This window comes from Xyrauchen texanus, chromosome 10 (assembly GCF_025860055.1).
Source record: "Xyrauchen texanus isolate HMW12.3.18 chromosome 10, RBS_HiC_50CHRs, whole genome shotgun sequence".
NCBI lineage: Eukaryota > Metazoa > Chordata > Actinopteri > Cypriniformes > Catostomidae > Xyrauchen > Xyrauchen texanus.
In genome coordinates this window covers 32,269,907-32,289,997 of record NC_068285.1, presented here as the reverse complement: position 1 = coordinate 32,289,997, position 20,091 = coordinate 32,269,907, and the positions used below count along the sequence as shown (strand labels likewise).

The 20,091-nt window shown below is 41.4% G+C and overlaps 1 protein-coding gene across 1 annotated transcript in view; it reads left to right on the top strand.

Moving 5' to 3' along the window:
- Positions 1–6,351: 6,351 nt before the first annotated feature.
- Positions 6,352–20,091, top strand: part of triqk (triple QxxK/R motif containing) — a 44,302-nt gene continuing 30,562 nt past the window's right edge. The window contains 2 exon segments of the mRNA XM_052136755.1: positions 6,352–6,412; positions 18,453–18,538. Of these exon segments, the coding sequence (XP_051992715.1) occupies positions 6,352–6,412; positions 18,453–18,538 (147 nt within the window).

Sequence of the window (20,091 nt, the reverse complement as noted above, 5' to 3'; positions counted from 1 at the left end):
GCGCCGCTCGGGTTGATGTATATGAGACCGCTTCAGCACTGGCTACAGACTCGAGTCCCGAGATGGGCATGGCGCCACGGCACATACCGTGTGACAATCACCCCTTCTTGCCATCAGACTTTCAACCCTTGGACAGACCTTTGCAGCAGGTGTCCAGACATGTCGTGGTCACTACAGACTCCTCTCAACAGGGTTGGGACACCATGTGCAATGGGCACGCTGACGCTGGCCCCTGTGCAGGACCCTGGCTGCATTGGCACATCAACTGCCTAGAGTTACTGGCTGTATCTCTTGCCCTATGGAGGTCTCTCCCACTAATCCAGGGCAAGCACGTCTTGATCCATTCAGACAGCACCATGATGGTAGTGTACATAAATCACCAAGGCGGCGTGTACTCTCATCATATGTCACAACTCGCCTGCCATCTCCTCCTTTGGAGTCAGCCAAGACTCAGGTTTCTGCGCCCCTCTCATATCCCTGGCAGCCGCAACACGATGGCGGACGCGCTGTCGTGGCAGTTTACGCCCAGCAGAGAGTGGAGGCTCCACCCCCAGGTGGTCCAGCTGATCTGGGACTGATTCGGCATGGCACAGATAGATCTCTTTGCCTCCCAAGACAACTCCCACTGCCCGCTCTGGTACTCGCTGACAGGAGCTCCTCTCGGGACAGACGCGCTGGCACACAGCTGGCCCCGGGGGCTGCGTGAGTATGCATTTCCCCCAGTGAGCCTTCTTGCACTAGTGCTGTGCAAGATCAGGGAGGACGAGGAACAGGTCATCCTGGTGGCCCCTTACTGGCCCAACCGGACCTGGTTCTTGGATCTTACACTCCTCGCAAGAGCACCTACCTGGAAAATTCCCCTGAGGAAGAACCTCTTTCTCAGGGACAGGGCACCCTCTGGCACCCGCACCCAGAACTCTGGAACCTCCATGCCTGGCCCCTGGACAGGATGCGGAAGATCTAGTGGATCTACCACCTGCATTCATAGACACGATTAACCAAGCTGGAGCTCCCTCCACCAGGCAACTTTATGCCCTACAGTGCCGCTTGTTCGCGAATTGGTGTGCATTTCGGTCAGTACTTTCATTCCTGCAGGAGAGGCTGGAGGGGAGGCTGTCCCCCTCCACCTTGAAGGTGTAGGTAGCTGCTATCGCAGCCCACCACGACGCAGTAGATGGCAAGTCCCTAGGTAAGCACGACTTGATAATCAGGATCCTGAAAGGTGCCCGGAGACTGAACACTCCTCGGCCTAGCCTGTTCCCCTCCTGGGATCTCTCAGTTGTCATCTCGGGCCTTCAGAGACCCCCTTCGAGCCGCCTGATTCAGTTGAGCTCAAGGCCCTCTTCCTGAAGATGGCCCTCCTAATTGCGTTAGCCTCCATCAAGAGGGTTGGGGACCTGAAAGCATTCTCTGTCAGCAACACCTGCTTGGAGTTTGGTTCGGCACATTCTCACGTTATCCTGAGGCCACGACCGGGCTATATGCCCAAGGTTCCGATGACCCCCTTCAGGGACCCAGTTGTGAACCTACAAGCATGCTGCCAAGGGAGGAGGCAGACCCAGCCTTCTCGTTGCTGTGTCCGGTAAGTGATTTGCATATCTATTTGGACCACACACAGAGCTCAAGATGTTCTGAGCAGCTCTTTGTCTGCTTCGGCGGACGGCGGAAAGGGAACGCCGTCTTCAAATAGCGGTTAACTCACTGGGCCATATATGTCATCTCTCTGTCCAACCAAACCCAGGCCGTGCCTGCCCCCTTGCAGGTTCGAGCCCACTCAACGAGAAGTGTAGCATCCTCGTGGGCACTGGCCAACAGCACCTCCCTAGCAGATATCTGCAGAGCAGCGGGCTGAGCAACACCCAATACCTTTGCCAGATTGTACAATCTCAGGCTTTAGTCGGTCTCGTCCCGTGTTTTGTCAGGTCTGAGCCGGTAGAACTCGGTAACGCGGCACAACCGACTGGGTGTTCCGCTTGCACACAGCACCCTTCACCAAGCTGATCCAGTGCGCCTTCTGTCCCAGGTTAGCCACTAAGCGTCACTACCTGGGTGTTCTCCTCCCTAGCCTTCTGGCCTGTGATTTCAGTGGAGCAATTATGGTCCAGACCCACAACGAGTCACAGGTGCTCTGTACTGGGGTCGGGCTCCACGGGCTTAGTTCCCTTCTCAGGCAAACTCCCCATGATCCTCTCACGTCCTATGTGAGAGACATAGTGAGAGAAAAGGCTGCGGCTGCCGGGCTTGCTCCCATGATAGTCATCTAGCACCTATTCCCCCCCTCAGGGGTGCGGGGAACCTAAGATGTATGTGACATCTCTTGGGGGTGTTGGGGAGGGCTACGTACAGCCGACTCAGTTGTCTCTAGCATGCAGTAGCATGCTTGCACCTGTCTCGACAGTTTACGTAACACGGTCAGTGCATGGTGTTTTTAGATGGGACCCCTTGTGGTACTTCATTCGACACAACGTCGGGTGAGTGACAGAACGGGAATGTCATGGTTACTGTTGTAACCTCCGTTCCCCGAGGGAGGGAACGAGACATTGTGTCCCTCCTGCCACAGCACTAGACCTACCACTATAAATAGCCGTACCTTATTTTCTGCTCCTCAGTGCAAAATCTTGACTGACACTCACTGTCCGGGGCGGGGCATGCAAATTCTGTCTGCCAACTTGACATTGGCCTTTTCTCAAGTTCAGAGGTTGTTCGGCAACCCAGGAAGACCCCTTGTGTAATTTCATTCGACACAACATCTCGTTCCCTCCCTCGGGGATCGGAGGTTACAACAGTAACCATGACGATCTGTTTCTCACCCACACCGATCATATCGCTTCTGGAGACATTGATTTCACCACTGTCATATGGATTACTCTTATGCTGACTTTTTGGGGAAATGTTTTATATATTTAGGCACCCATTCACTTGCATTGTATGGACACTTAGCTGAGAACTCAAGGTGATTACCTCTTACCGGAGTTTCCACATTGGATACATACTGTTCAAAATGGCAGAGGACATTGCAGTTTCTATAGGGATCGACTCTTGCGCACCGGCTACTGCAAAATAGAGAGGAATACCCCCTCTTGTATGGCTATTTTATCACTGAGAAAGCTGACCATCAGAAAGCTGACAGCATCTCTGCTTGGGTGTGGCAACAGGTGATAGCACATGCCCCGTCACACACACACACACACACACACACACACACAGACACACATCCATCCTTGTTTTCAAATAACTTGTTAGAAACAGCAAAAGCCATTATACTATTTCTGAAGTGACATTTCTGAATTACTAACGGAGGCTTACACGCATCATTTGTTTTGAACCAACAATGGCAGATTCTGATCTGCCGCATAAGAAAGTAGTTCAACGCATAAATGCGTTTTTATGACCATACTCAATTTTTCCAAATGTACTCGTTCATTGAAAGGTTCTATATAAGCAATATCACACTCACATTCATGCTATTTGGCCCGAAATCAACACTGTGCTGATGTGTGCTGATGTGGGCAGTTGCTTGTGTGATATTGCTTATATATATATACAGGTATATATATATATATATATATATATTTATATTTGTGTAATTTCTTATATCATATTTACATTTTCATCAGTTCTATATTTATTAGGTTGAACTTGCATCTCATAAATTTCTGATTATTTATTTATATATTTTCATTATGAGGCTGAATTCTGTCATAATTTAGCTCCTGTCTGAAATCATGATAACCTTCACAGTTTGTTTTGAATACTTACTAAAACGCGTAGTGTTTTTTTTTTTTTCATTCATCCATTTAAAAAGAAATGCCTGAGGTGCACATTTTAATTTTAAATCTCTTTCAGACTGAAACCTTTGTAGTTTGTCTCCTGAAATAGGATTCTGGTCTCAATTTGAGTCTTCAAAGTGCTGGTACAAATAGCCCTCGGCTACCTCCCTCTATTTGTGCATGGACCGCAAGATTTTACAAGTATTAGAATGTGTAATTGGTGTCTATTATTAATTTTACAAGATGTTATGTAAAAAATATATTATATATAACTGTGTATCTTTTGTGCATGATCAAGTGCTGTCTTATTAGGTGAAGGATTTTACATGGTAATGTATTGTGGTCAGATTCTGTGATCCTGCTACTTCCCTGCCCCTGATTGATTCATCACAGATTTCAACGCCTGAGGGTATATGGGCAGAAACAGGACAGTGGTGTCTAGAAGATGGGCATGTTTGCCACTTAGCAGCCCATGTCAACTTACTTCAGTGTTCTCACTCATTACAAAGGGAGTGATTGGTCATTGCAGGTCATGCCCCGGGCTGGACTCAAACCATGTTGTGCAAACACAATAATAGCCTTCTTCCTCCGGTATCTTTGGGAAAGTAATTAATTATTTTCTCCTACTTTGTTGTTGCAAGTGGAACCCTTGTAATTACATCAACTTAAAGTAAAGATTAAAGGCATAAAAATGGGATGCAGAGGTGACCCTTGAACTCATTTTACATACCATAGGGGAGCTTTCAGCTCACACTGTCATGCCGCAAGTAAAGGATGAAAACAGCCTCGTAATTCTCTTTTTTCGTGCTGTTCTGCATTTCCTGTGGCTCTTCGCTGTTTTCTATGCTGATCAGTGTAACTGGGCTCTGCTCACCTTTCCTCAGGAGATCACTGCGGCTTATGAGCAAAACGGATCGGGTCAAAGGTCTGTGGCTTGATTTCTCATGAAGGAAGTAGGTCAAAAAGGTTTAAACATCATCAGAAACATGGACGTGCCCTTTGGCTCATGCACCGTTTTTCCCCAGTCTTTAATGAAATAATCAGTATTGATAGCAAGTAGTATTGTGAGGAGCATAGAATCTTGATAAAGGGCTAGCTGACAATAAAAACAACTTGTGAGGCTATAAGTATGGCTAATGCCTTAATGCACTTAACCCATTACCAATTTCAAATTTCCTTTCCCTCCAAACTAATCATTATAGCAGACATCATAAGATTTCCCTCCAGTCTTTTTCACCTCAGTTGCTATGGAAATCTATCTGAATCTGGAAAAGGCAGAGTAGAGTAAAATGAGATGGAGTGTATGCTCCTTTAGTGTAAATGGGAAGTATGTCAGTAATAAAATCACTTTAAAATTGCATTGAATGATCAGACGGCTTCAAATATTGTGGCAAATAAATATTTTTTTTTTAATTCTGTTTATTCTGTGACATCTTGTAGAAAGTTTCAATCAGATATATAAATCATTTTCTAGACAATAAGGTGAACTAATGAACATTTTCTGCAAATTTTGGTTTAATACATGGAATAATTCAAAACATACACACTCTTGACCAGAGGAATTCAGCATGGAGCAATTCAATACAAAATCACCAAGTGTAGGAGGCTTGCAGGCGTGGGGAGACTTTCAAATAGACCTTCGCATGATTGATTTCCTTGAAGTCCCTTGCCTCCTCTGGGGATGTGCCTCACATCAAATTCCTCTTTCTATTTTCAAGATGCTTTCCCTCTTGCACAATCACCCATGGCTCAGTTTGAGATGTGATGCTGAATTCTGACAGTGTAATTTTTTCTTTTAAGGCCCATCATTGGTGATTTTTAGATGCTTTTAGGTCAACATTGTATGCCCATTCATGGCCTTGTAAACCAAAAGTATTACTGCCCTTCATGTTTCAGCATTTTCCCTTTGTTCCCAAATATTTTCCATGTTTTACTTGAGGTCTGAAGTATTGTTTTGCATTTGATATCGTTTTTAAAAGAATAGTTCACCCAAAAATGTAAACTGTTATTTATTTACCATTGTGTCTTTGCAAGCCAGTATTCTGTAATATTGTCTATGGAAATGTCTATCATTTTCCACTTAGTTGAAGTTCTGAAATCTCATTCAGGTCTGCATTCAAAATGATGTTCTTTATTAGTTTTGCAGTCATTGCCAAATTGGTTCTTGCACGTGTTTTAACTGAATGTGGTGTGTTAGTCTGAATATGCAGAATTGAGACAAAGTAGAGTGGAAGATTATTAGTGAATAACGACTTTAATTTTGATCAATCAAAGCTATGTTTTGGATTCAGACATGAAAAAAGCACACATCATATGGACTACTATTATGGCACTTTAATTTAGTTTTTTGTAGCTTGACAGATATGTCATAATGAACTGTCATTATCTTAAAGATCTGTGTGAATAGTCTTCACAAATGTTGCTTTTTTGCTCAGCAAAAAATAACAGCATGACATGAGGTTAAGTAAATTACAGAATTTTCATTCTTGGGTGAACTATTCCTTTAAGCTTTTACTGTTCACCGCTCTTCTCTCATACTCATGTATTTTTCATTCTTTGTGTTTCTTAGGTGAACGAAAGGATGGGAAAAAAGGATGCAAGTGCTGTCAAGCAGCCGGTCGATCAGTATCCTAAACAGATCGGTATGAATCCCTGCCCTATCCCATTGGCTTTATCTATAAATATGGATGTTTGTAACCTTTATTCAAATATTCATCCAGTGTTTTATTAAAGAGATCTTGAAATGTTGCTTTTTCTTCATTTTGAGCACAAGGTTTTATACTACTTATTAATGTAACCCATGAAAACACACATCTGGAAATTGATATGAAAAGAGCCTGAAATAAACAACCCCATATAAAGTACATGGGTCTTGTTAGCTGTAGCTGGATATGTATATTCTTGTTTTTGACGGGATGAACAGCCAGTTGCTCTCACATGGACTCTCTTTTATAATTTCTCAATAAAGTTCAAGGGCTAAAGTTTCCCCAATGCAACACCTCATTAGTTTGGCTTCCTCAAACTCACAGTTTCTTATCCAAGGCACTATACAACCTATCAATCATGTGTACTACCTGTTAGCATGCCAGCTGTGGTGGTGAGATGAACATGGGTTTTGTTTCCTTAGATCAAGTCAGTATCGTTGCTAGGAGCTGCACAAGGGAATACAGTGCTGCAAATAACTAGCAAAGCTGTAATATATATTTATTTTGCTCAAAGTAGAGTATGGAACACACATACTGACAAAATGTATACCTTGAATTCACTGTAAGTTACTTTGAATGAAAGTGCCTGCCAGATCCATAAATGTAATTTAAATGTAAACATATCAAATTGCAAATCTAGTTTAGCACACAGAAACAGAGCTCTTATTGTGGTTTACATACATTGCATAAAGTGAATGCTCAGTGAAGCCAATTTATTTTTTTACATTTTTCTAAGTATATGACAATTGAAAAAAAAACTTTGATTAAATAATGATGAAACAACATAAGTTGTGTTAAAAGATGTGCTAAAATATGTTTTGATTAAACTCAACTGGAGAGGTGCCGTTACATACACTTTTAAAAATGTTATTTCAGTCAGACTTAAATAATATTTATAAATTCATGTAAATGCTTTAATCAAACTAAAATTGTACTATCCGATTTGTGCAAAGTCACACATTCAGAGCTAGATAATGCAATTGTTGCTCGGCTTCATCCAGCATGAATAAAGTTAATCGGACCACAATTAACCTTGTGTTGTGCGATTAATCCAAAAGACTCAACACTAAGAAGATAGAGGTACTGTATATTATTTAATTCAAAATTGTGTCATGTATACTTGGACAGACAGATGAACACTGATGCCAGCTATGCAAAAATCTGCTGTAGTTTGAATATATCATACTAAGTGTTTTCAGAGGGCTTTAAGTCGCAGTTTGTAGGTGACTTTTACCCCAACACTTATTCCACAGTTATTAAAAAACATTTGGTTACGTATGTAACCTCCGTTCCCCGAGGGAGGGAACGACACGTTGTGTCGGAGAAGCGACACTAGGGGTCTCTCTTGAGCGCTGATATTCACCTCTGATCTATTGAAAAGGGCCAATGGGAGTTGGCAGTCAGTATTTGCATACCCCGCCCCCGGACATACGGGTATTTAAGCAGGGCAAATACGGGAGTTCATTCAGGATTTTTCTGAGGAGCCTGAAATGGTCCGGCCACAACAGTGGCTCGGTTCAGCGACATGGCGGAGGAAAGACACAACGTGTCGTTCCCTTCCTCGGGGAACGGAGGTTACATACGTAACCAAACGTTCCCCTTCTGTCGCTCTCTCCACGTTGTGTCGGAGAAGCGACACTAGGGGACCCATTCCAATCTTGCCATGCGCTGAACCGTGTACGTGAACCGCCGATACAGAGGCGGGCAGGGATTTCATCCAGTGCCGCGCATCGTCTGTACCTGGCTGCACGTACCCTTCCCCAATGCCCCATAAGAACATCGGAATCCTTCTAGTTACCCTGGGAGGGGAACAAGGCGATGTTTGCCAACATGGGAACGGGCCAGCCTGGCTGGGCCTCTTTTCTCTCTATGTTTCTCGCATAGAGCAATCACGGCCGGGGCCCTTACACGCATATAGGGAAGGGGGTCTTACCCAGACCCTGTGGAGACCACACCTGCCCTTTTTCTTGGGGAGGAAAAGTGGTAGACATGTCATACGGCCGTCTTAGGGCTCGTGTGGAAAGTATGGTGCGGTGGTAGATCCAGCCTCGAAAGGGGGAGTTGCTACAGCACGGCGACCGAGGCAGCGGTAACTGCCTAAGGGAGACACGGGGGTCCGCTCGTAAGGGGACAGAACCGTGGAATTACACACAGGGGGAGTCCGAACCGGAGGCCTTCTTATTTTACCTGTGGAGCCCCTATACCAGTACGGGGTGGCCATCAGGGTACCCGCAGTGGCTTGGGTCGGCGAGTTCCTCCGCTGAACCGCGGACCCGGAGGGCTGGGGAGGAATCGACCAGGGTCCCAACTCGGAGTGGGGCACCCTGGGAAGAAGGCGCACTACTTTACCTTGACGTCAGGAAAAGGGCGCTGGGCGCAAGCGATCCACCCGGCCGGTCGGTCTACGTGTTACCGAAGTTCTCACGGGCTCGGACCTGATAAAACACGAGACGCAACCGACTCAACGCGGAGGTTGTAAAACCTCGCGAAGGTGTTGGGTGTTGCCCAACCCGCGGCTCTACAGATGTCTGCTAGGGAGGTGCCCTTGCCAGTGCCCACGAAGACGCAACACCCCTTGTTGAGCGAGCTCGGACCCGCAAGGGTAGGGGCAAGGCCTGGGTGTGATAAGCCAGTGTGATGGCGTCGACAACCCAGTGGGCGAGCCTCTGTTTGGAGACGGCATTCCCTTTTTGCCGTCCCCCAAAGCAGACAAAGAGCTGCTCAGAGCGTCTGGTGCTCTGTGTGCGGTCCAGGTAAATGCGCAGGGCGCGCACTGGACACAGCAACGAAAGGGCTGGGTCTGCCTCCTCCTGGGGCAGCGCTTGCAAGTTCACTACCTGATCTTGGAATGGTGTGGTAGGAACCTTGGGCACATAGCCCGGTCGCGGTCTTAGGATCACAGACGTATCTGCCGGACGTGGGGGGGCGGCTGAAGCGGCTCTCTCTCACTACAAGAGAAAGCCTACGACCGCAATGCTGTCATGGCTATGTTTTTATACTGAAAACATAGACCATTCATAAAAAACGCTGCCTGCGTGTTTCGCAACCCAGGTACGCCAGGCGGTTTTTATGAAATCACCGCCTCCAAAAACTACACAGGGGCGGAAAGGCATCTTCAGAAAGACGTGTCCTGAAAAGGACGTTCAACGCCGCTGTGTTTGCTCTTTTAGAGAAATTTACTCTTTTAAGGAAAATAACTCTTTTAATATACACAGTGTGTATGTGTGTCTGCGCTGTCGAAGCGCTCAGGGGCAACAATGCACGCCGTGCAAAGTGAAGGAGAAAGCCGCTGTTGTGCGCCGTCAAGATCCAACAGCATGCAGGAAACAGGAACGTTTTATAGTGGTGTGTAAACTCGCAGCAACTGCAGACAGACCATCGGCTCCGAAGAAATTTTTCTGAATGAACTCCCGTATTTGCGCCGCTTAAATACCCGTATGTCTGGGGGCGGGGTATGCAAATACTGACTGCCAACTCCCATTGGCCCTTTTCAATAGATCAGAGGTGAATATCGGCGCTCAAGAGAGACCCCTAGTGTCGCTTCTCCGACACAACGTGGAGAGAGCGACAGAAGGGGAACTATTGATTTAATCATCTTAACAAAACTGAAAATCATATGAAAGTCTTTCATCTCAACTCTCAAAATATACAATTTGTGATACTTTTAGTCTCATTTTACCCTTCAGTTTGCTTATGGAAGTTCATCATTTTCATCACTGTATGTGGATGTGATTCTTACTGACTTCCCAAGAGCTGGCTGACTTCGAGTAGCTTTGTGATGGCACTAAAGTTACCTTTTTACTGGCATAAATTCCTTCTTGAATCTATTTGCAACACTGTGCATGCCAATATCATCTCCCCGCTGAAAGAACCTGTCTCATATGCATGATTTTATGTGATTTCATATTGCACCCCTTAGCAGGACTATTAAACCTGCGTTGCTCCGTCACCTTGCCTTATTATGCCAGTGCTGCATGACTGTGCCGAAACATAACAAGCCGAACTCCCGCTGGAGCCTGCGAATCTCAGACATATCCCATTTTGTTTTCTTTCTTTTGCGTCTCATCAATTCAAAGACATAACAGCAGGTTGTGGACAATTGAGTTCCCCCCTCCCGTCCTCCCTCAGTTTACTTTGAAAAGAAGTCTATATCAGCCTATTTCTGAGAATCACTGTTTAACAAAAAAGCACCCCAAAGTAGCGTAAAGCAGCACAAAGGAAGAATACACATCGTAATTTTAGATCGTAATGGGAAGGTAATTTTTATCCTGACAGGTCTTGCTTTCTTTTTTTTTCTTAAGAAAAAAAAGCTTTTGTGATGTCAAGTACCTTGTAGGGCTGCTGTAGACACAGTGACTTTAAATACTGTTATTAAGTGCCATAATGGACTACAGAGAGCTGTCAACCATCAAAAGGGTTCCTCAAGTCTGTGTGGTCATCCCCCTTGAGTCAAGATCATTCACACCGTCCGTTCTGCCTTTGTCCAACAATTATTCACATGAGCAAACACTCAGACACATCCCTACCAATTAACTCTCCCTGCTTGTGAGGATCATTGTGTGTGAATGTACACTCAGTAGATCTGTGTATCTGTGAATGTTTTTGATATCTCTGCAGTGGTTCGAGGCTTCTGATGTGATGCGATTGTGAGTTCCAAATCCATTTCTTGTGTTTGAGTCTGAACGTTTTGCTGCATGCTGATATTACAGATCTTCTGCACTCTTTTTTTTTAAAAGAAAAAATCGGTATTAGTGTTGTTTTGTTTATGAAGAATAAGTTCCTCCATCCACTCCCAGTTAGTGTATAATCGGTAAGAGCTGGATTAAAATTGAGCACAACTGCTCAGAAAGGCCTGTTCATGCAATTTTTATGTGACTAAATGACATTATGTAAGTTAAACAATGTGTTTTTTGTTTTTGCACCAAAACTAGTCACATCAAGTTAAAGCTACACTATGTAACTTTTGGCCCTTTATCTGTTGAAGCATAAAATTGCAAGTTACTTTTGGAAGAACACTTTATGTGAGTTGTGATTCAGCACTGCTGTTCTGGCAGATTAATCTCATGATTTGAGGTTACCTACTTAGCCTTGTGATCACAGAGATTTTCACCAGCAGAGCTGGAGTCATGACGTGCTATTTTTCATGTTATTCATTCATGTTGATATGTAAAACCAAGATGTTACTTGCTTTGAGAACGGTAAACACTCTTAATTACATATATGTTAATATAATTATTCCACTAAACAGTACACATTAATGTTTGTATTGTTCTACACGTCTCAATTTAAGAGGTAAAACTTGAGATATGTCTCATATGAGTTCAATTGAAGACACTACAATTTTATATTACAATCTACAGTTTCAGTGAACAATGCAATTGAACTGTAATACTACAATAGTAGGTCTATGCACTTAAACAATAAGTCTGTCATATACAAATTCTAAATGAGGATTCAATAATGATTGGGGAGGAAAAATTATTTATTAAACATAAAAATAAAATTCAGAAATCTGCAATATAATAATCACAACAAACAGTTATTTAATAAATTCTTTGGAAGTAAAGCTATAATAGAGAGATGGTTACACGCTAAACAAATTAATGTTACATTACTGTGCTATGAAATCGGTAAACAACTAGAGATGAGCATACATTCATGGAAAACTTTGTACCTTCAGTATAGTGGCTTTAGATGACATTTTAAATGGTTTGCTCTGTTTAATTGGACTATTTGGTAAATGGACAATGACAGCAACTTGTGCATTCCTGCGACTGGGGTAAAACACATGAGAAAACAGTGGCACGCACACTTAGAGACACACTTATACAGTCTTAAAACGGCAGCAATGCTATAAAATACAAGACAGAATTTTGAAAATTAGTAAATATGTTACAGTAATTTCACTGGAAAAAACAAAGCAAATACATTGCGATCGGTAAAAATATGAGTTATGTTCAGTTTATTAAAGCACCAATATAAGCTTCATCAACACTACCAGAAAACCTATCAAAGCAGCAGGTAAACAACTTTGCTATACAGTTGAGATAGTTAAACATCTTTTAGTAAAATGATGTCATGGCACTGCTGCCATAGCTTTTCCACAGCCGACACTCACACGGCACCCTGATCTTCTTTCTGAGATTATGGATATGATGTAAACACGCTAGGATGAATGAAGTTAGCCTGCAATTTGGTGACAATCTGACAGCTCTAAATAAAAATCATCATTGTAGGCTTACCATAGTGAATCGGGGTAAGACAAGGACAGGGTTTTAAATGTGGATTTTTTATGTACTCACACAACAATGATTGTATGTATTGCAGCTTTATTCTGAGGTTTTGTCCAAACCAGCCATGATCACAATCACTCAATTGATTCTATTTCTGCAGCTTCCTGCTGGGTAACCATGGCTGCTGTGAACTCTTATTGGTCAAATATCGGCCTTCTCATAGCAGTACATTAAACATCAAATATGTTCTGGTTGGCTGTGCTTGTTCCAAGGCACAGTAGTTTCATGTTCATCAGACAGACTGCTTGTAACAGGATTGTGATTCCGAATTGTTGTCATTTTGTGATGTACCTCAAAGAATTGTTCAGCGTCCGATAGGGGTGTGCATTTCTGTCATTTTGATCACTCAACAGAGACTTTGACTAAAGACAGTTCTCTCAACAGTTCTCTCTGGTTGTAGTTGTGTTGGTCTATTTACTTTAGATATGCATCAGAAAAATATTTGGTCGTTGCATTGCAGTCATAATTTACTCCATATGAGTGTCTTTCTTAAGGGGTGTTCACACAGGGTTTGCACGCAGATTTTTTGCTTCCGGACAATGCAACCGGCCAGGATGTAATGTTATGCGGCAGGGCTTCTGCTTTCAGTATATAATATATGAAAAATTATATTTTTATTCAAAATGTTACATTTCATTGTCTAATCACTTTCCTGCAAAAATAAAACAAGAGGCTTAAAATATGTATTCTTTGTATTTAAGATAGACTGATATCTCGGTTTAGATTTTACCTGATAATGATAGGCCTAGTTCCAAAAAGCAATGGGGCTAAATCTCCATAATTTCAAAATAAGATTCCCTGGTGTGTTTCGTTTTTGTTCATAGTTAAATGTACTGCGTTTTACACACAATCTCCATTCTTTTTGGTTATTATTGGGATTTTGGTTTAATATTAAACTGCATGTGGCATTTTTATTCATTTTGGATGTTTTTATCTTTTATTGCTAACATCTTTTCATCATCTGGAGGTCATCTAACTTGAACTTTTCATGCGGAATGCAATATTTCTTCGCATGTGTTTGCTTTTGCATTCTCCTGTGTACTCACAAAGAGTAGTGTGACTGGGGCTTTATGCCAAACAAAAACAATTTACATCACAGCCCCTGTTTTTAAGACACTGACAGTGGATTATGTCTTACTTCAAATCAGGTCCCAAAAGTATCACAAAAGTAGTCATGTGACTCCTGTGTCATATTCCAAGTCCACTCGAAACCAAACAATTTGGCATGAAAAAACCCAGAATGAAAGTATTTTTCATTGAAAATCTTGATGTCCACTGTACGTTTACAGAAGAATATTGTTCTGTGTGTGTACATCCTCAAACACTCTCCTTACAGTGTTCAGCACAGTTGCTTCCCCAGAAAGAACGGCACCCTGTAGAGTCCTGACACAGGTTGCCACCCCCCTCTAACCAGTCTGTCCACCAGTCATGCAGTTAATGTGTTGTCATGATTCATCATTGCTGTCACTTCGAAGCACATGAATACTTCTAGTATATTTGTGCACATCCTTAGAATCTGAACAATTAGGAAATTAACAATCTTTTGAGTGAAATAATGATAAACATGGTGTGAACAAGAGTTCTTTGACATGCATTGCTTCATGTTAAATTTGGCTTTGAATATTGGTAGGTTTGATTACTGTAATAATAGGAGTAAAATGATTAATTGTAGAAAGCTTCCCACCAATCTTAGAAGAGCTTGCTTTCTCCTGTAATGAAATGCAATTTGAGGATTAGCTAGATCGCTGTAGAAAAGGGCTTGGCTGAAGTAAATGGAACTGGAATCTGTTTATTGATGAAGAGTCATGGCTTTTGATGTGAAATCAGCAGTGCCAGATTTTGAAAGGGACCCCTGGCCCCATGGGTTAATTCTTGTCACTTTCCTGTCAGAATCTGACAGCACAATGTGTATTGGTGGGTCATACCGCTTGAGTCCACAGGAAACAGTGACACATTATATTAAAGAAGCTCCGCTCCACTGTTGGTAAGCAGTGAAGGTTTCATTCTGTGGCAATGCTGTTGAATGGTGATTAATGAGTGAAGGTACGATCAAAGCCCTGCTCTGTATTGCTGGCCAATTTGAGTGCAATCATGGTGAGACAGCAAAGCCAAGAAGGCCAGTGAGAAACGCCTCATTGAGCTTGATGATTGAATGATGCAGCATACTGGCAGGGCCACAAAGTCTCGCTATATAAACTATTTATTTCGAACTCTGATATGATTACAATTAACTATTCATTTGGAACAGATGGTTGAGTCTGTTGGTTGTGGGTATTTACACCACAACAGGACGTTTCAAGAAAAATAAGACACACAACTAATCTGTCCCAGTTGGCTTGGAACAAAATGAGATTTGCTTTCCACACCATGTTAAATCTCTGCCGGTGCAGGTGCGAATGCTGTAGCTAGAGAGTGAAAGAGAGAGAGATGGAAATACAATAGCTGGGTTTCCACCCAATTATTTTGATGCACATTTTGAAAATATGCATGAGAAATCCTGAATGGAAATGCTTGATATGCAAATAAACTTAGAAAATTGATGCGCTAAGAGGAGGTTGATTTTCTAGAGTTTTGCATTACCGGTAGTTACAATGTGCATTAAGGTGATGGAAACAGTTTATTCGCACAATGATGACGTGTTTTGACCATTTGTGCATATAGTGCAATGGCATTATGCTCTTCGGTTGGTATGGGAGTGGAGCGGATGTGACTGGCCCAACAAAATGTAAACATGTTTCCTACATAGCCCTGGACATTCGACAACTAAGATGTTGCTGGTGTTATAATGCATTATACTTTAAGGGATAACTATAAATAGGTAAGTATTATAATGTATTATAATTGTGGTTACAATTGTTTATGAAAGGTTATAACATATTATAAGGTGTATTATGAGACATTACTAATGCATTACATGACTAATTAATGATTTTACAATGCATTATAAATACGGGCTTCATAGAAAGAGTGTTACCAAGTGGTACCAATAAAAAAACATGGATACTACAATATTAGTAAAACAGTGATGCAATCTACACACAAGCAATGACGAGCCACGGGAACGAGTGCGATCGACAGACCCTCCAGTTCAAACCCTTCTCAGCACTTATCGACTTACACCGTGATCAAATCACTGCACTGAATTCAACATTTATATTTGTATCTATTATTTTAAGTAGTATTAAAGGAATATTAAGAGTGGAAACAGGAAATAAAATGGGAAAAATAGTGGAACAAAATGAGGATTCGATCCTTGGTTGATAAGACAACGGTACACATTCACACTGTCTTTACACCCCACAACACTTATTGTTTAGTCTGTCGTATATTTCTGTGGTTCCACCAGACTTCTGGGGTGCAAACTGCTGTACAGTGTAGCAGATGCTATTTACACCGGGGTGCGTACCGTTATTCTTAGTTTTATTGTTTTTATTTTAAAAAAATTGTTCACGTTGCATAGATGTACTGTGTAGCAGATGATATTTACACCGGGGTGCACTCCGTTATTATTGTGTTTTTTTGTTTGATACTATTTAATCTGTCCTCCAGTTCATCTGCTGTGAGGCAGAACTCATTAGTTTAGTCAGTACAGGAGAAACTGTACTGTTAATGGTTTTTGGTGTTGAGGAGACTTCAAGAATCCTGCCTTTGCCAGTTTTTTTCTAATTTGACTTACTTCTACCAAGTGATGCATTTGCGGAAAATACCTAGAGTTTGATTGGATACATGGCCTTTGACAACAATGGCAAAAGATTTGGGAAGCATTTTGCTCTCCGAATCAGGCATGATTTTGTGTTTGTTGAATTGATCATTTGTATTACCTTTTCTGTGGGAAAATATGTTCTCATACTCAAGTTTAAAATGCATAGACAACTATAAGCTTGTCATTCATAGGTTAATTTTCTCAAAAACTGTAAAACTGAAAATTCCTGTTTGTTTTGAATGACTTGTCTTTTGGGCGAACCAATGGCACGAGTTGGGGGCAGAACTATCTCTTTGTTTTGACCAATGTCAGAAGGGGGGCATATTCAGAATGCTGTTTTAAAAACAAAGAGTATTATCAATTCAATTTGATGGCGCTAGTGGCACAGAAATTACATACTTCAGCTTTAAGCATGGCTTTTTCCCTGCTGTCTGCTATCCTATCAGAACAGTCCTTTTTTTGGATCACATCCCAGAGTTGAGAACCATTTTTTTTTTAAACAATACTTTTCTGTTAAACAGAAAAGATGGAATTCACCTTAGTGTTTTGGTCTTAGTATTTAGATTGGCTTTAATGCCCTGAAGTCCCATCCCACAGAGACCAAGCTAAGTACTCCAAAATCCTGCCAACAAGCATTGTGTTCATGATTTAACAACCCAGACTGGAACAGAATATACATAATGGCCTCTTGCAGTCCTGCTTCGCGCCCACAGAAGGTGCACCATAATGAAGGAGAGACCTTTGTGTCCCTAGGGAGGGGTCAGTGTCTAGCTTCAGCATCTGAGAGTACTCAGTACTGCAGCCTATGGGTAAAGATGGGTAAGGACACTCTTTCTTTCCTCTGCTCCATGTAAATAATTCATAATGAGGCAGGAATTGCACTTTAAACACCCACTGTGTGTCAACAGCTCTTGCGGAGACCTTGTGTCTATGGTTATGGTTATGGCTATGTCCGCCAAGCACAACCTCCTCCTTTTCCCACCAAGCTGTTGCCTTCCCACTTCTCTCTTTTCCCTTTTTTCTTCCTTCGTCTGTTTGTTTCTAATTACAAACACTGCATTCCTCACACACACATGCACTCCAGGTGGCTGGTTTGCCCGGTGTGTTGAGTGAGACAAGCTCTCTGTAACTGCATCTCGGGTGAACGAGTGTGGTCTAGATTTTGGATCTGCGTTAACATTGACGACTGGCTGTGTTCAAAATGGAATACTAGCATACTGATTAAGGCATAAAACGCAGTATACAGTGTATAATACCTACTTTTTTGAGAAAAAAGGATGTGAAACAGTACACATTATGCAATGATGTTTCAGAAAGTAGTATGCCACAGTCTTGTTACATCATCATCTCAGAAATAACTATGTTTATTTGGGATTTTAAATAAAAATTTTAGTAAAAAAAAAAGTTGTTTGATCAAAATATCAATGAATCAAGAAAGATATGATAAAAATTATTATTTAGTCACACAAGTTGAGTAAAGTATTCTACGCAGTTCACTACCTGTTATGCTGCACATTTTGGTCTTCTGGGTATTCCATACTGTCCATGAAAATGTGTTTACTGTTTACAATATACTGTACATAGTGAATACTGCAGAAATAGAATGAGTAGCATGCTCTTCTGAATGTAGACAATATAAGTGGGACTATGAATATTTGAGAGTTTGTGAGTTGGTAATAATTAATCTTTGTATATTTTAGAAAAGCTCAGACTAAAAAGGTATGTGTAAATTCAAGGTACAACAAGGTACAAAGGATTTTTAAAAGACTCAAATTAAGTGGTTAAAACAGGCAAATACATTAAGGCCAACAAAGAATGTTTCAGCAAAATACATTAATTTAATGACTCCTAATACCACACTTTTCAAATGTCAAATGCATTTGTTCAATTAAAACATTATTAGGCTCTTAAATAAACTCAAAATGCAAATTTTACAGAAAATGTGATGCAGAAATGACCCATGTGCCCCATTCTCTCTCAGGAAAACAGGATTACAAGAAAACCAAGCCGCCACTGTGAGCCACTTGACTGAAGGCGGAGGCGAAGAGGAGCGCTCCGGGAATCAGGGTGAGATGGCTGTCTTTCATTCTCTTTACCTCCCTCTCAATCCCAACTGATCCCTCTCTCCCTCAACTGCCAAACCACACTCACACATTATTCATCACACCTCTCCAACCTGAGAGCAACTCAAGCAGTCTCCATATTGATGTGGCAGAGAAGTGCTGGTAGATTCTCAGAGGAGTAGCTCTCTTTATCCCTCTCCATCTCTGCTTGGTTCTCCATATTTTTCTCTTTCTCTCAGCTGTCACTCTAGAATAATAATCAATAATTTGAGTATATAGGAAAACATTCCCTTTTTCGCCATCTTTGTATGATTTCTTCAGCACAAAAAAACTAAATGCATGAATGTTTTTGGTGACAAAGACGTATTTGTTACAATCATTATATCACAGAAAATGATATAATGATAGAGTTGTATAAGTCATTAGAAACTCAAGACTGCCATGAAATAAACTACCGGTCAAATGTTTCGAAACACTTGATTGAAATCTTTTGATCTGAAGGTGTATGCTTAAATGTTTTAAATTATTTTTCTGGACAAAAATTGTGCCACCATATTAATTTATTTCTTTATAAAACTAAAAACTAAAATAAAAATAAAAGTTTTTAAAATTGATGACTTGCATCAAATAATAAAGAAGAGCATCCGATAAGTGCCCAACATTGATGGGAACTCCTTCAAAACTGTTTAAAAAGAATCCCAGGGTGATACCTCAAGAAGTTGGTTGTGAAAATTTCAATACTTCAGTACATGTCTGCAAATTCTAGGCAAAGGGTGACAACTTTGTAGATGCTAAAATATACACACTTTTTATTTATTTTGTATTTGTTTAGTCAAAACATAATTTCCATAGTTCCAGTTACGCTATTCCATAGTCCGATGATAATATATATGTGTGTGTGTGTGTGTGTGTGTGTGTGTGTGTGATTGTGTACAGTATACAAAAAGCCCCCATATATTAAAAATAAATGCCCCCAAAAACCAAAGTTAATTTCTGACACTGGTAAGAACCACCTAGCAACTACCCAGAACACCATTTCAATCACAGAGCAATGCTCTTATAAACACTCAGAACCCTGTTGTAATCGCAAAAAATCAACACACTGGCATCCACACACAACACCCTAGCATCATAACAGCGATTTTTGCACGAGCAAGCACCACTTTAATTTTCATCAGAAAATATAACATTTATATATCAATGTGCTTTTCTTGTTTTGTAGATGGTATTTATTATTTTTTAATAATTAGATCTTGAAAGTTTAGCAGGCAGTTTAAGATGTTTTACGGCTTTAGGGCATTTAAAGATTCTCTATTCAGTCCTATCAGATCTGTAAATATTGTGAATAAAATGCTGAATATTTATAGAGTGGCCATGAGGTTATTGTTAAATTGAGTTTTGGGGGTTTTCGCATGATAATGCATTGTGCTACAGGTATATGATTTTTTTCTCTCTTTTCATAAAGTCCAAAACTCACATAATGTGCTCACTTCAACTAGAAGCAGTACTAACTCTTCACCCTGACAACAACTATGATCTAACAAATGTATACTTCAG